The sequence below is a fragment of the Melanerpes formicivorus genome, unplaced genomic scaffold (assembly GCF_026170545.1).
Source record: "Melanerpes formicivorus ecotype bairdi unplaced genomic scaffold, bMelFor1.0.p_v2 SCAF_173, whole genome shotgun sequence".
Lineage (NCBI taxonomy): Eukaryota > Metazoa > Chordata > Aves > Piciformes > Picidae > Melanerpes > Melanerpes formicivorus.
The window spans coordinates 259,058-272,519 of NW_027142525.1; the positions used below are offsets into that span (position 1 = coordinate 259,058).

The 13,462-nt window shown below is 59.7% G+C and overlaps 2 protein-coding genes and 1 long non-coding RNA gene across 3 annotated transcripts in view; 1 reads left to right on the forward strand and 2 right to left on the reverse strand.

The window, feature by feature from the left end:
• Window positions 1-2,177: 2,177 nt before the first annotated feature.
• SUPT4H1 (SPT4 homolog, DSIF elongation factor subunit) lies at window positions 2,178-5,954 on the reverse strand. Its single transcript, XM_068169249.1, has 5 exons — window positions 5,811-5,954; window positions 5,029-5,135; window positions 4,864-4,919; window positions 4,402-4,455; window positions 2,178-2,510 (listed from the first exon to the last, which is right to left on the reverse strand). Exons 1-5 carry the CDS (start codon window positions 5,877-5,879, stop codon window positions 2,443-2,445), a joined length of 354 nt encoding a protein of 117 aa, XP_068025350.1. The 5' UTR covers window positions 5,880-5,954; the 3' UTR covers window positions 2,178-2,442.
• Window positions 4,939-8,717, forward strand: LOC137457360 (uncharacterized). Its single transcript, XR_010991237.1, has 3 exons — window positions 4,939-5,087; window positions 6,280-6,588; window positions 6,905-8,717. It is a non-coding gene; the product is annotated as an uncharacterized lncRNA (long non-coding RNA).
• A 41-nt stretch (window positions 8,718-8,758) lies between these two features.
• RNF43 (ring finger protein 43) overlaps window positions 8,759-13,462 on the reverse strand; it is an 89,760-nt gene continuing 85,056 nt past the window's right edge. The window contains exon 11 of the mRNA XM_068169248.1: window positions 8,759-12,120. Within this exon, the coding sequence (XP_068025349.1) occupies window positions 12,077-12,120 (44 nt within the window). The 3' untranslated portion in view covers window positions 8,759-12,076. The remainder of the gene's footprint in view (window positions 12,121-13,462) is intronic.

A 13,462-nucleotide genomic window follows, 5' to 3' on the forward strand; every position in this document is an offset into this window, starting at 1 on the left:
CCCACCCTCCCTGGAGCCCAAACCTCCCTGCCTAGACCCAAGTCCCTCCAGCTGCAGGAGCTGCCTCTCTCGTCCTTCCTGACCCCTTTCCATCCTGAACCTTGCCAGCTCCCCCCAGCCTCCCATGGCTGCCCAGGCAGTGCTGGCTGCAGCTTCCCTGGAGCACTCTGCAGGGGATGAACCTACCCCAAATACCAACACACCCCAGGGGGACCCCAGCTCCCCCCAGCCCTCTCCTATTATCACCATTGGTGGGAAAGGCCTCTAAGATCATCGAGCCCAACCTCTACCTAAGTGCACCAGGCCTCTCCTACCCCATATCCTTGACCACCATATCCAGAGGGGTTGAGGGCCCAGAGCTCCACAGCCAATGTCTACCCCTGAGCATCCTGTGGAGTCATGCCCTGGGCTGCCAGGACACCTCTCCCACAGACCTACTGAGCCTGTCCAAGCTACATCTCCTGCCCAGTTTCCTCCACCCAAGCAAGCCTGGAGGACAACTATCAGGCAGCTCAAAGTGCTTTGGACCTTCAGCAGTGATGTTGTGAACACCATGGGGAGCTCCCTTCTGTGCCCAAGGCCATGAGCTTACCCAGCAGGAGGCTCTCCTCCCCTGGCCAGGGGCTGAAGCCCTCCCAGCTCTTCCCACAAGAGGCTTCCTGTATCTGGAGGGATCTGCCCAGAGCCCACCCCCTGCTCTGCACCAAGCAAATAACTCTTTGACTTCAGCACCATGCCTGCAAACCCCAGGAGAGCCAGGGTTGGATGTCTTCCCCTGCAGTGCTTCATCCTTTGTGGCCTTCCAGCATCTGCAGGGGGCTCCAAGAGAGCTGGGGAGGGACTTCTGAGGGTGTCAGGGAGGGATAGGACTGGGGGGGATGGAGCAAAACTAGAAATGGGGAGACTGAGTTTGGATGTGAGGAAGAAGTTGCTGCCCATGAGGGTGGTGAGAGCCTGGCACAGGTTGCCCAGGGAGGTGGTGAAAGCCTCCTGCCTGGAGGTGTTTGCAGCCAGGCTGGAGGTGGCTGTGAGCAACCTGCTGTGGTGTGAGGTGTCCCTGGCCATGGCAGGGGGGTTGGAGCTGGCTGAGCCTTGAGCTCCCTTCCAGCCCTGACACTTCTATGATCCCTACCCATGCTGCAGCCCCCTGTGCTCACAGCAGTCTTCCCCAGCCACACCTGCTCCACACACCCTGCAGGAGCCATGCTCTGGCTGCTTTGGGGTGCTTGGCTCTCTTTTAGGGGGGCAGACTTAGGGAGTGGAGCAGTTCAGAGAGATCAGCTCCAGCTCCTGCCACGTTCCCCTTGCTGCAGCCACTCTTGTCCCAGATCAATTGCAGCTTTCAGGTGGTTCTAGGTTTCCACTACACTTGTGTTTGTCTACAGCAAAACCAAAGTGGAGCTTTCCAGCCACAGGATGGGCCAAGAGAACTACACTGCTTGTTTCACAGAGCTGCTGGTGTAGGACTGCCCCTGGACAAGCCACCCCTGTGGTCTGTGGCTGCTGCTGCTGAACTGGAGCAAGCCAAATTCAGCAAGAGCCACTGGCTGAGAGCAGAGCTCTCTGGAGCCTGGGCAAAGCAGACCCCATCCAAGCTGACAGCTCAGCCAGTCCTCTGCACATACAGCTCTGGGTCGCTGCTTCCACCCTTGCTTGTCCATCCCTGCCCTCTGCAGGGCCCAGTGCTGCCTCCCAGCCACACCAGCAGCTGGTTTGCTTTGCCTGCCCTGGAGGCCAGCAGCAGCCAACTGCAGGACCTTCAAGTTCAACATCCCTTATACAGGACCAGGCCTCTGAGCAGCCTGCTCCTTGCAGATGTCCCTGCTGACTGCAGGGGGTTGGAAGAAATAACCTTCAAAGGTCCCTTCCCCCCCAAACCATTCTGAGTCTCTGACTCAGTGACCTGCAGGTCACTACCTGCAGATGAACTTCTGAACACCATCTTACCAGGTCCAGCCAGCTGGCAGCTGTGAGGCACAAGCCACTGCTCTGCTTGAGCCTGCAGGGCAGGGCAGGGTGGGCCTCTCAAGGCAAGGATGTGGCCCATGGCAGGAGGGGTGGGGACTGCAGGCTCCAGCCCTGCAGCAGGTAGGAGGCTGGTGTGAACCCCCTCCCCACAGCATCTGCTCCCTGCAGCGGGTGAGAGCAGTGCCCCAGCAGGCAGCTGGACTCAGCTCTGAGCAGGCAGGATGTTTATTGAGATATTTACACAGCTAGAGCCCAGCTCACCTCTGTTCCACACCACCCCCTGTGCCTAAGACCCCTCTCCAGACCTGCTCACACCCTCCCCCCCGGGGCAAGGCTCAGAGAAATGTCCGTGGTCCACGTGGGCAGCGTCCAGAGGTAGGGAGTGAGAGGAGGCAGCAAGCTCCCTGCCAGGGCAGGCTCACTCTCCCCACTGCTAAAGCTGAGAGGCTTTGGAGCAGTGCCCCTGCCAGCCCCTCAGGTCTTGATGGCTGTGTCTCGGGACTTGTAGGCCACCCCTCGGCTCTTCAGCTCTCGCACGATGCCTGCAGCAAGGAGACAGAGACAGCTCAGTGCCCCAGGCAGGGCCTGCAGCAAGGAGACAGAGACAGCTCAGTGCCCCAGGCAGGGCCTGCAGCAAGCAGACAGAGACAGCTCAGTGCCCCAGGCAGGGCCTGCAGCAAGGAGACAGAGACAGCTCAGTGCCCCAGGCAGGGCCTGCAGCAAGCAGACACAGACAGCTCAGTGCCCCAGGCAGGGCCTGCAGCAAGCAGACACAGACAGCTCAGTGCCCCAGGCAGGGCCTGCAGCAAGGAGACACAGACAGCTCAGTGCCCCAGGCAGGGCCTGCAGCAAGGAGACACAGACAGCTCAGTGCCCCAGGCAGGGCCTGCAGCAAGCAGACACAGACAGCTCAGTGCCCCAGGCAGGGCCTGCAGCAAGGAGACACAGACAGCTCAGTGCCTGGGGCAGGGCCTGCAGCAAGGAGACAGAGACAGCTCAGTGCCTGGGGCAGGGCCTGCAGCAAGCAGACACAGACAGCTCAGTGCCTGGGGCAGGGCCTGCAGCAAGCAGACACAGACAGCTCAGTGCCCCAGGCAGGGCCTGCAGCAAGCAGACACAGACAGCTCAGTGCCCCAGGCAGGGCCTGCAGCAAGCAGACACAGACAGCTCAGTGCCCCAGGCAGGGCCTGCAGCAAGGAGACACAGACAGCTCAGTGCCCCAGGCAGGGCCTGCAGCAAGCAGACACAGACAGCTCAGTGCCCCAGGCAGGGCCTGCAGCAAGGAGACACAGACAGCTCAGTGCCCCAGGCAGGGCCTGCAGCAAGGAGACATAGACAGCTCAGTGCCTGGGGCAGGGCCTGCAGCAAGCAGACACAGACAGCTCAGTGCCCCAGGCAGGGCCTGCAGCAAGGAGACACAGACAGCTCAGTGCCCCAGGCAGGGCCTGCAGCAAGGAGACACAGACAGCTCAGTGCCCCAGGCAGGGCCTGCAGCAAGGAGACACAGACAGCTCAGTGCCCCAGGCAGGGCCTGCAGCAAGGAGACATAGACAGCTCAGTGCCTGGGGCAGGGCCTGCAGCAAGCAGACACAGACAGCTCAGTGCCCCAGGCAGGGCCTGCAGCAAGGAGACACAGACAGCTCAGTGCCCCAGGCAGGGCCTGCAGCAAGGAGACAGAGACAGCTCAGTGCCCCAGGCAGGGCTTGCAGCAAGGAGACAGAGACAGCTCAGTGCCCCAGGCAGGGCTTGCAGCAAGGAGACACAGACAGCTCAGTGCCCCAGGCAGGGCCTGCAGCAAGCAGACACAGACAGCTCAGTGCCCCAGGCAGGGCCTGCAGCAAGCAGACACAGACAGCTCAGTGCCCCAGGCAGGGCCTGCAGCAAGGAGACACAGACAGCTCAGTGCCCCAGGCAGGGCCTGCAGCAAGCAGACACAGACAGCCCAGTGCCCCAGGCAGGGCCTGCAGCAAGCAGACACAGACAGCTCAGTGCCTGGGGCAGGGCCTGCAGCAAAGAGACACAGACAGCTCTGCCATGGAGCTCTCCACGAGGAAGCTCCTCCTCTTCTGGGGCTGGAAGCCCCTCTGCTGGAGTTTATATCCACTGCCCCTCCTCCTGCCCCAGGGTGCAGCTGAGCAGAGCCTGTCCCCTCCCTCCTGACCCCCAGCCCTCAGATATTGACAGACATTGATCAGATCCCCTCTCTGTCTCCTCCAGCCTGAACAGCCCAGGGCTCTCAGCCTCTCTTCATCAGGCAGTGCTCCAGCCCTTAATTGTCCTTGTAGCCCTCCCTTGGACTCCTTCAAGGAGATCCCTGTCCCTCCTGAACTGGGGAGCCCAGAACTGGCTACAGCCCCAGCACCTAGCAGGCAGAAGCAGCCCTCAGCTGCCACCCTGCAGGGATCTGCCTTCCACACGAGCTGGGAGCATTACCTTGGGGCAGGCGGCCGGTCACAGACACTGCATAGACACCGGGCTTGAAGTTACCTGGGGGAGAGAAAACACCAAGTGCCCTGGGCTGGCAGCAGGGGGGTGGGCAAGCAGCCCTGACAGCCTCTGCCTGCAGAGCTGCCTCGTCTCTGGGGGCAGAAACTCCCCCTCCACCTCGGGAGGAGCAACTCCCTTCCACCTCGGGGGAAGCCACCCCCTTCCACCTCGGGAGGAGCAAGCCCTTGCACCTCGGGAGGAGCCATCCCTTGCACCTCGGGAGGAGCAACTCCCTCCACCTCGGGAGGAGCAACCCCATCGCAGCCAGTAGAAATCCCCTCCTCCGGGGCAGAAATCCCCTCTGCAGCCCCAGCAGTAACTCCCAAAGCCCTGGAGAGAGGCTTAACCGAACAGAAAGAGTTCTCCAGCTCCCAAAACAGCTGGAGGAAACCGGCAGAAGCCACTCACTGATTCGCTGCCACTTGGAGACCCAGCTGTCCTCAGGGCTCATCATGGCGATGATCCTGCGGGAGGGATGGGGGTCAGGGGGCGGCGCTCAGGCTGGCGTCGGCGGGGCGGCCCCGGGGGGAAGGCAGCCCGGGGGAAGGCGGCCCCGGGCCGGGCCCCACTCACCCGTCGAAGGAGGAGCTGGTGCAGTCATAAACCATCTCCCGGTTGCCCTTCATCTGCAGGTAGGCATCGCAGTTGTCACAGCCGTCGTACTCGAACTGGTCGATGGTCTGAAGGGGGACAGAGGCCTCAGCGCGGGGCTGGGGCAGCAGGCAGCGGGGCCGGGGGGGGGCAGGCAGCGGGGCCGGGGGGGGGCAGGCAGCGGGGCCGGGGGGGGGGCAGGCAGCGGGGCCGGGGGGGGGCAGGGAGCGGGGCCGGGGGGGGGCAGGCAGCGGGGGGGCAGGCAGCGGGGCCGGGGGGGGGCAGGGAGCGGGGCCGGGGGGGGGGCAGGGAGCGGGGCCGGGGGGGGGGCAGGGAGCGGGGCCGGGGGGGGGCAGGCAGCGGGGCCGGGGGGGGGCAGGCAGCGGGGCCGGGGGGGGGCAGGCAGCGGGGCCGGGGGGGGGGCAGGCAGCGGGGCCGGGGGGGGGCAGGCAGCGGGGCCGGGGGGGGGCAGGGAGCAGGGGGGCAGGAGCCGGGGGGGGGGGGGGGAGGGACAGGGGCGGCAGCGGGGCAGGGCCTGGAAGAGGGAGAGGGCAGGGCCGGAGGAGTCGGGGAATGGGAGGGAGCCCCGGGAAGGAGAAACACCCCCAGGCCAAACCGGGCCGGGGCAAGGCCAGGCCAGGCCAGGCCAGGCTAGGCAGGCCGGGGCCAGCCGGGGGAACGTCTAGGCCGGGGCAGGGAGGCTCAGGCTTGAAGGATGAAGGCTTGGGCCGAGGCCGGGCGAGGCCGTGCCGGGCCGGTGTTACCTTGACGAGGGAGCAGAGCAGGCAGGCGCGGAGGTGCCGCAGGTCCTTGGGCACGGTCTCCAGCGCCATTCCGCCAGCGCCGCCGCCGCGCAGGCGCAGAGCGGGGCCGGGCCGGGCCGCGGCGGGGACCGAGCCTCGCTCCCGCCCCGTGGGGGCCTGCGTCCGGCAGAGGGCAGCAGCGAGCCGGGGCGGGGCGCCGGGGGCGGGGGGCAGCGCCGAGGGCGGAGCCGGGGGCGGGGCGTGGGCGGAGCCGGGGGCGGGGGCAGCGCCGGGGCTGCGGTGCGGGGCAGGGGCGGCTGCGGTGCCCGGTTGGGCCGCGGCAGAGGCTTGTCCTCAGCCGGCCGTGTGCGAGGGCTGTGCGATAAACAATAACAACGGCTCGCCGATAAAGCCTTGGCCTGCCGGCCTTAGCGCTTGGCACCCAGATGGGTCAAGGGCTGCGGACCGAAAGCGCCATCTCTCTTTCTAGGCGAGCTTATCAACGCCTAAAGGTCAGGCGGACGGGGCCAGAGTCCTTTCGGTGGTGCCCAGGGACAGGACAAGAGCAAACGGGCACGAAGTGGAACCCAGCAGGCTCCACCTGAACAGGAGGAGAAACTTGTCCGGTGTGAGGGTGCTGGAGCCCTGCAGCAGGCTGCCCAGAGAGGCTGTGGAGTCTCCTCGGGAGAGCTTCCAAACCTGCCTGTCCATGGTGATCCTGGGCAAGCTGCTGTGGGTGCCCTGTTGGAGCAGGGGGCTGGACTGGATGACCTCACTGCTGTTGCTAAAGCTGTGCAGGGTGAGTGGCCAGAGGCTGAAGCCAGGCTCTGCTGGGGGATGCCCAATGCCAGCACCAGGGGCAGTGGTGGAAGCTGAGGCAGAGGAAGTGCCATGGAAACAGGAGGAAGAATGATTTCCCTGGGAGGGTGACAGAGCCCTGGAGCAGGCTGCCCAGGGGGGCTGTGGAGTCTCCCTCTCTGGGGATATTCCAAGCCCACCTGGATGTGTTCCTGTGTGAGCTGCTCTAGGTGATGCTGCTCTGGCAGGGGGTTGGGCTGGATGAGCTTTTGAGGTCCCTTCCAGCCCCTAACATTCTGTGATTCTGTGATCTCCAGAGGTCCCTTCCAACCCTACCACGCTGGGATTCTGTGAAGAGTAAAGCAACAAGAACTAAAACCCAGCTGGGCATAGCCTTGGGCCACCTGTTGCAGTTGCCCCTGCTTGAGCAGGGGAGTTTTGACTACATGGCCTCCAGAGCTGCCTTCCAAACTGGACTCATCTTCTGATTCTGTGAAGCATCATCTTTTCTTTCCTGAGGAGGAAGAAGTTTAGCCAAGCTTTAGGGGACTTCTATCAATCTCAGCTCCAGCAAGCCAGCAGAAGGGATGAGACAGCCTGAGTGGGTGAAGGTCTAGAGGAGAGGCAGAGAATCAGAAAGGCTCTATTAGATTTGGTGAAAATACAACTGTGACTCCAGCTGTGGAATATGGACAAAAGGAGTAAACAGAGGATAAAACCTTGGGATCCTCTGGAAATGCCACATGAGCTCCTGTGGACTTTTGACCAGAGAGGTGTGTGTGCCTGTGACAGCCAAAGATCTCCTGCTCCACCCTTTTCCTGGGAAAAGCAGCATCAAAGATGACCTTTAAAGCCCCTTCTGCTGGTTTTGCTGTGGCTCCTGGCACCCCAGAGGCAGCCTGAGAAGGGCAGGGGGCTTTTCTTAGTAAGGGCCTTTCAGCTTTCACAGTATCACAGTCTCACAGTGTAACTAAGGTTGGAAGAGACCTCGAGGATCATCGAGTCCAACCTATCAACACAGACCTCATGACTAGACCATGGCACCAAGTGCCACATCCAATCCCCTCTTGAACACCTCCAGGGATGGGGACTCCACCACCTCCCTGGGCAGCACATCCCAAGGGCCAATCTCTCTTGCTGGGAAGAACTTTCTCCTCACCTCCAGCCTAAACCTCCCCTGGCACAGCTTGAGACTGTGTCCTCTTGTTCTGGTGCTGCTTGCCTGCCTGGGAGAAGAGCCCAACCCCCACCTGGCTACAACCTCCCTGCAGGGAGTTGCAGAGAGCAAGAAGGTCTCCCCTGAGCCTCCTCTTCTCCAGGCTAAGCAACCCCAGCTCCTTCAGCCTCTCCTCACAGGGCTGTGCTCCAGACCCCTCCCCAGCTTTCTTGCCCTTCTCTGGACACCTTCAAGTCTCTCAATGTCCTTCTTAAACTGAGGTGCCCAGAACTGGACTCCCTGAAAGAAGGCTGAAAGGGGAGACCTTCTGGCTGAAAGGGGAGACCTTCTGGCTCTTCCTGAAAGGAGGCTGAAGCCAGGTGGGGGTTGGGCTCTTCTCCCCGAGGAACAAGTGACAGGATGAGAGGAAATGGCCTCAAGTTGCACCAGGAGAGGTTTAGGTTGGACATTAGAAGAAACTTCTTCACACCTCCAGGGATGGGGACTCCACCACCTCCCTGGGCAGCACATCCCAATGGCTAACAACTGTCTCTGGGAAGAACTTTCTCCTCACCTCCAGCCTAAACCTCCCCTGGCACAGCTTGAGACTGTGTCCCCTTGTTCTGGGGCTGGTTGCCTGGGAGAAGAGACCAACCCCTTCCTGGCTACAGCCACCTTTCAGGTAGTTGTAGAGGGCAATGAGGTCACCCCTGAGCCTCCTCTTCTCCAGGCCAAACAATCCCAGCTCCCTCAGCCTCTGACAGTGTCACACCATCACTCAAGAGGTTCTTCTCCAGCCCTCCTGCAGCAGGCTGCGCTTTGCCCTGCTCAGATGGAGCAGCAGGCTGCAGCCAGGCTCCTTTGGAGCCCCTTCACTCCCAGCAGGGCTGTGTGGGGCTGCTGTCACCCTCCGGGGGGGGAGGGCTGTATTTTGGTGGCAGTGGCTCAGAGCTGGCTTGGGCAGCCCAGCCCTGAGGGCTTGGTGCAAGGAACAAAAGCAGGCAGGCAGACTGGGTACAGATGGATAAATATATTAGTAAATAAATAGATTTCTGAGCACATCAGCATATTCACACATCTCTGTTTCTATTGGACATAAATACACAGTTTTGCATATATATAAAATGTATTCTTCCTTTTTTTCCTCTTTTTTTGGGGGAAGGGGGAAGGGAGGGGAAGGGGAAGGTCTCATAATTTATTCCCAAGCCCCAGGAGCTGTGAGAGACTCTCAGCAAAAAAAAAACAAACCCACACAAACAAAAAACAAGTAATAAAACAAACCAACAAAGCAATAAACCAAACCAATATTCACATTTCCAAAGGATCTGAACATTAGAAGAGGGAGAGCAGAGGATCTGTGCAGGAGGGGTGGAGGTCCAGCCAAGCCTGGCCCACGGTGCCCATCTTGGTGGGGGGTGGGAGGCGGTGGCTCCTGGGGCAGGGCTGGAGCTTTGGTTTGGGTTGGAGAGAGTTCAGGATGCTCTGGCTTCCATCAGCTGGGACTTTGGACACAAGAAAGGTGAATCAGCCCCACTTCACTGCAGTGATGCTGAAGGAGAAATTGGGTGAGGAGCCCAAGGGCACTGAGCACTCAAAAGCATTGCCCAGGGTGGGGAAGTGCAGGCACTGAGAGGAGCTGTTCCCTGTTTTTGCTTCTTCCCTTCCTGGCAGCCAAGGATGGTAGTCCATCTACTGAAGAACTTAAACCCCACCTTCCTGGAGACTTCCTCCCTCTCCTCCCACCTGAGAACCCCTCAAGGCAGAGCTGCACACTCTCCCCCAGCTCAGCAAGCCCTGGGGAGGGAGCCCAGCATCTAGGATGGCCATTCTGGGATGAGAAGGAGCAGCAGCAGCAGCATAACATCAGGGAAGGCAAACACTTTAAAGCAGGCACTGCCCTGCACAGCCTGGTAACACTGCAGTGGGGTGCAGTGGAAAGGGGGTGGTAGTGCTGACCACCTTCTCCAAGAAGCTTGGGGCTTGTCACTGATTCAGAGTCCTCCTTGGTTGTTTTGGGGTTTTTTAAGGGCAAGGAGGGAAAGAAAGGAGGAGTTTTAGACTGCAAACTGGATTCTCATTCCTTTGAGGCAGTGACATGCAACCCTGCAGGCTCTCAGCCTTCTTGCCTCCTAAAGAAGCTCGCTGGAACACACAGACTCCCTCTGGAAAGTCACCTGAGCCCTCCAGGATGGTGAAGAACTGGAGCTGGCTGAGGTAAGCCATGGGCCACGTGCACAAGAAGTTGAACAGGGGGACTCCAGACTTGCTCTGGCTTTTTGTTTTCCTCTAGTTTGAGACTGACTTCCTGGCAAAGGAGAAAACATCTGAGCTTGTGTCTTCTGCTTGCTCTGCAGGACAAGCAAGAAGAGCCTGGAGAGGTTAAAATGTGATTCTGCTGGGCTCTTTGAGGACAGAAACCCAGCTCTGAAAGGTTCCTGCAGTGGCTCAGGCACAGGAGACAGGAGATGAAGGCTAGCATGGGAACAGTATTTTGGTTAAAGCAGTTACTGGCTGGCTTTAGCATCATCACTTGAACACCAGTGAGTGGTCAGCAGCTGGACAAGGATGCCCTTTCTAAAGACTGAGGGCAGCAAACCCTGTGCAAAGCTTTCCTCACCAACCAAGGAAGGCAGAGGCAGAGTTATCCTGACCTGGGACTGCATAAGCAGTGTGCTCTCTTGGCCTGAAGAAGCTGCTGCTTCAAAGGAAGGCACAGAAAGCACTGAGCAGATGGGGGAAGCCTGTCCCTGCTCCAGGTTTCAGAGGGCCAGGAGGAACCTTCAGCTCCAGTGTTGCATCCTCAGCACTGGGGACACTTTGGTGCCATATAAATGTGCCCTTCCCCCTGGGGCCCTGGCTCACTCTTTGGGCCTGATGGATGACTGAGGGCTGTGAACTTGCCAGTCTGATTCCCTGGCTCTGAGCAACTGGTTGGGTGCTGTCTGTTTGGAATCTGCCAGGTTTTTATTTGGCTTTGAATGCCCCCAGATCATGAGATGGTAGGAACCAGGAAGCAGTGACACTAAGAAACAAACCAAAATGAATCAAACCCAAACCAAAACAGAAGGAAACAAAACAGAACAAACCAAAACAGAACAGAACAAACCAGAACAGAACAAACCAAACCCAAACCAAACCAACCCACAGGTGGGAGGGGAGGAGAACCAAACCAGTAATGACCCCCAAGAGCTTAGCAATGTCTCAAGTTTGCCCTCTCCCATCATCAAAATGTTAGAGAAGGCAGACCATTCTGAGCAGCTCCCCTGCAGGATTGTTTCAGGTGTCTCACAAACAGGAGGATCAGGCTGGGCCTCTGCTCTGCAGTCACCATGGATGCTTTTGCTGGGCATTTTTTTGCTGTGTCTTGGGGCACCAAGGGGAAGGAAAGAAGCAGGAGGCACGTGGGGGGCAAGGATGTTCCGTGACTCCTGGGCTGGAGGCATCTCAGGGCTTGAAATATGCTCAACAAATGAGGTGTTCTTCACAGGGCTGACCATCACACCTATTTTGAGGGTAGGTGGAGGAGTTGAGAGGGTGAGAGACTTGTTCACATTGCCAGATGAGAGGGTGGATTCTTTGCAATGGAAAGAGTCTGACCCAGCTCCTTCCCAGAAATGCTGACACCGTCCTTGGGGTTTTTCACCTCTCCTGCTGCTGCTGCTGCTGCTGCTGCCAAACTGCAGCCAATGGCTGGGATGGCATCAGCTGAGGGGCAGTGAAGGGATCAAAAGTGGTGACAGATGGTGATTTCCAGTGAGGGCAGAAGCAGCATCTTGCAGGGCAGACCTGTGAAGTGGTGAGCTGGAGACTAGCTTGTTCCCGGGTCTGAAATAAGAGTGGAAAAGTTAAATGAAGGAGTCTGGCTTTTGACCTAAGTGAGGAAATGAAGTCAGGAGCTAGCAGGCCACAGAAAGTAATTTCTGCAGCTTTTGGTCTCGAAGGCTTGTTTATTTTTGAAGTGTTTAGCAAAACCTTCTGTGGCATGGGGATGCCAAAATAGCAGCTTGCACTCACTCCGTGAGCTCTTCCAGCTGGCGACTTCCCACCGCCGGGCCCCGAGCGAGCCAGCCCCACGCAGCTGCCCCCTGGAGGGAGACGGGCTGCCTGTGCCCCCCAAGGAGAAGAGGACCTGGAGAACACAGCTCTGGGGATGTGGGCACACGGGAGGACGCCACGAGTGTCACACTGCTCGCTTGCAGTCTGCTCCTTGGCGGGGGCCCTGCGGGTCTGGGGTCCTGCCTTGCCCGTGCAGATGCGAGCTCCTCCGCGGCTGGGACGCTGAACACCTTTGGCCACCCCAGCTCTCCAGTAAGCAAACAGGCCAAGTGTCTTATTAAACTGAGTGCTCATGGACATCCTGGACCTCCTCTTCAGACCCTGCATTCCAAGAAAAGAAGAGAGCAAAGTGTCAGCCGCACCTAGCTGGACAGCCCCAGGCTCTGGGGCCTTGGCCCTGCGACACAAACAGATCATAGTATCAGTCAGGGTTGGAAGGGACCACAAGGATCAGCTTGTTCCAACCCCCCTGCCATGGGCAGGGACACCCCACACTAGATCAGCCTGGCCAGAGCCTCATCCAGCCTGGGCTTAAACACCTCCAGGGACAGGGCCTTGACCACCTCCCTGGACAACCCATTCCAGGGCTTCACCACTCTCATGGGGAAGAACTTCCTCCTCACATCTAGCCTGAATCTCCCCACCTCCAGCTTCATTCCATTCCCCCTAGTCCTATCACTGCCTGAGATCCTGAGCAGTCCCTCCCCAGCCTTCCTGTAGCCCCCTTCAGATCCTGGAAGGCCACAATGAGGTCACCTGGGAGCCTTCTCTTCTCCAGACTGAACAGCCCCAACTCCTTCAGTCTGTCCTCACAGCAGAGCAGCTCCAGCCCTCTGCTCATCCTTGTGGCCCTTCTCTGGACAGGTTCCAGCACCTCCAGATCCCTCTTGGAATAGGGGCTCCAGAACTGGAGGCAATACTCCAGGTGGGGTCTCACCAGAGCTGAGCAGAGGGGGAGAATCACCTCCCTTGCCCTGCTGGCCACACTTCTCCTGATGCAGCCCAGGATCTGGTTGGCTTTGCAGGCTGCAAGTGCACACGGAGATGTCACAGGCAAAGCCCCCGTGAGGGAACCTCATCAAGTTCACCAAGGGCAAGGGCAGGGTCCTGCGCCTGGGGAGGAACAACCTCCTGCAGCAGCACAGGTGAGGGAGGACCTGCTGGGAAGCAGCTCCAAGGAGGAGCTGGGAGTGCTGGGGGACAAGTTCCTCATGAGCCAGTGATGTGGCCTGGTAGTCAAGAAGGCCAATGGGGTCCTGGGGGCACTCAGAAGAGTGTGGCCAGCAGGGCAAGGGAGGTTTTTCTCTGCCTCTACTCTGCCCTAGTTAGGCCACAGCTGGAATCCTGGGTCCAGTTCTGGGCTCTGCAGTTCAAAAGAGCCAGGGAACTGATGGAAAGAGTCCAGGGGAGGCTGCAGAGCTGCTGAGGGGCCTGGAGCAGCTCTGGGAGGAGCAAAGGCTGAGAGCCCTGGGGCTGAGAGCCTGCAGAAGAGCAGCCCCAGAGGGCAGCTGAGCAATGCTCAGCAAGAGCTAAAGGAGCTGTGGGGGGCAAGAGGCTGGGGCCAGGCTCTTGTCAGTGGTGCCCAGGGACAGCACAAGGGGCAGCAAGGGGCACAGAGTGGAACCCAGGAGGTTCCATCTGAACAGGAGGAAAAACTTGTCTG

What these genes read in the sequence shown, in the direction of transcription:
- SUPT4H1 (XM_068169249.1), bottom strand. Translation starts at nt 5,879, where the DNA reads ATGGCGCTGGAGACCGTGCCCAAGGACCTGCGGCACCTCCGCGCCTGC. An exon ending in ACCAGCTCCTCCTTCGACGG is followed by an intron (nt 4,920 to 5,028) that starts GTGAGTGGGGCC and finishes TCCCTCCCGCAG; the next exon opens with GATCATCGCCATGATGAGCC. An exon ending in CTCCAAGTGGCAGCGAATCA is followed by an intron (nt 4,456 to 4,863) that starts GTGAGTGGCTTC and finishes TCTCTCCCCCAG; the next exon opens with GTAACTTCAAGCCCGGTGTC.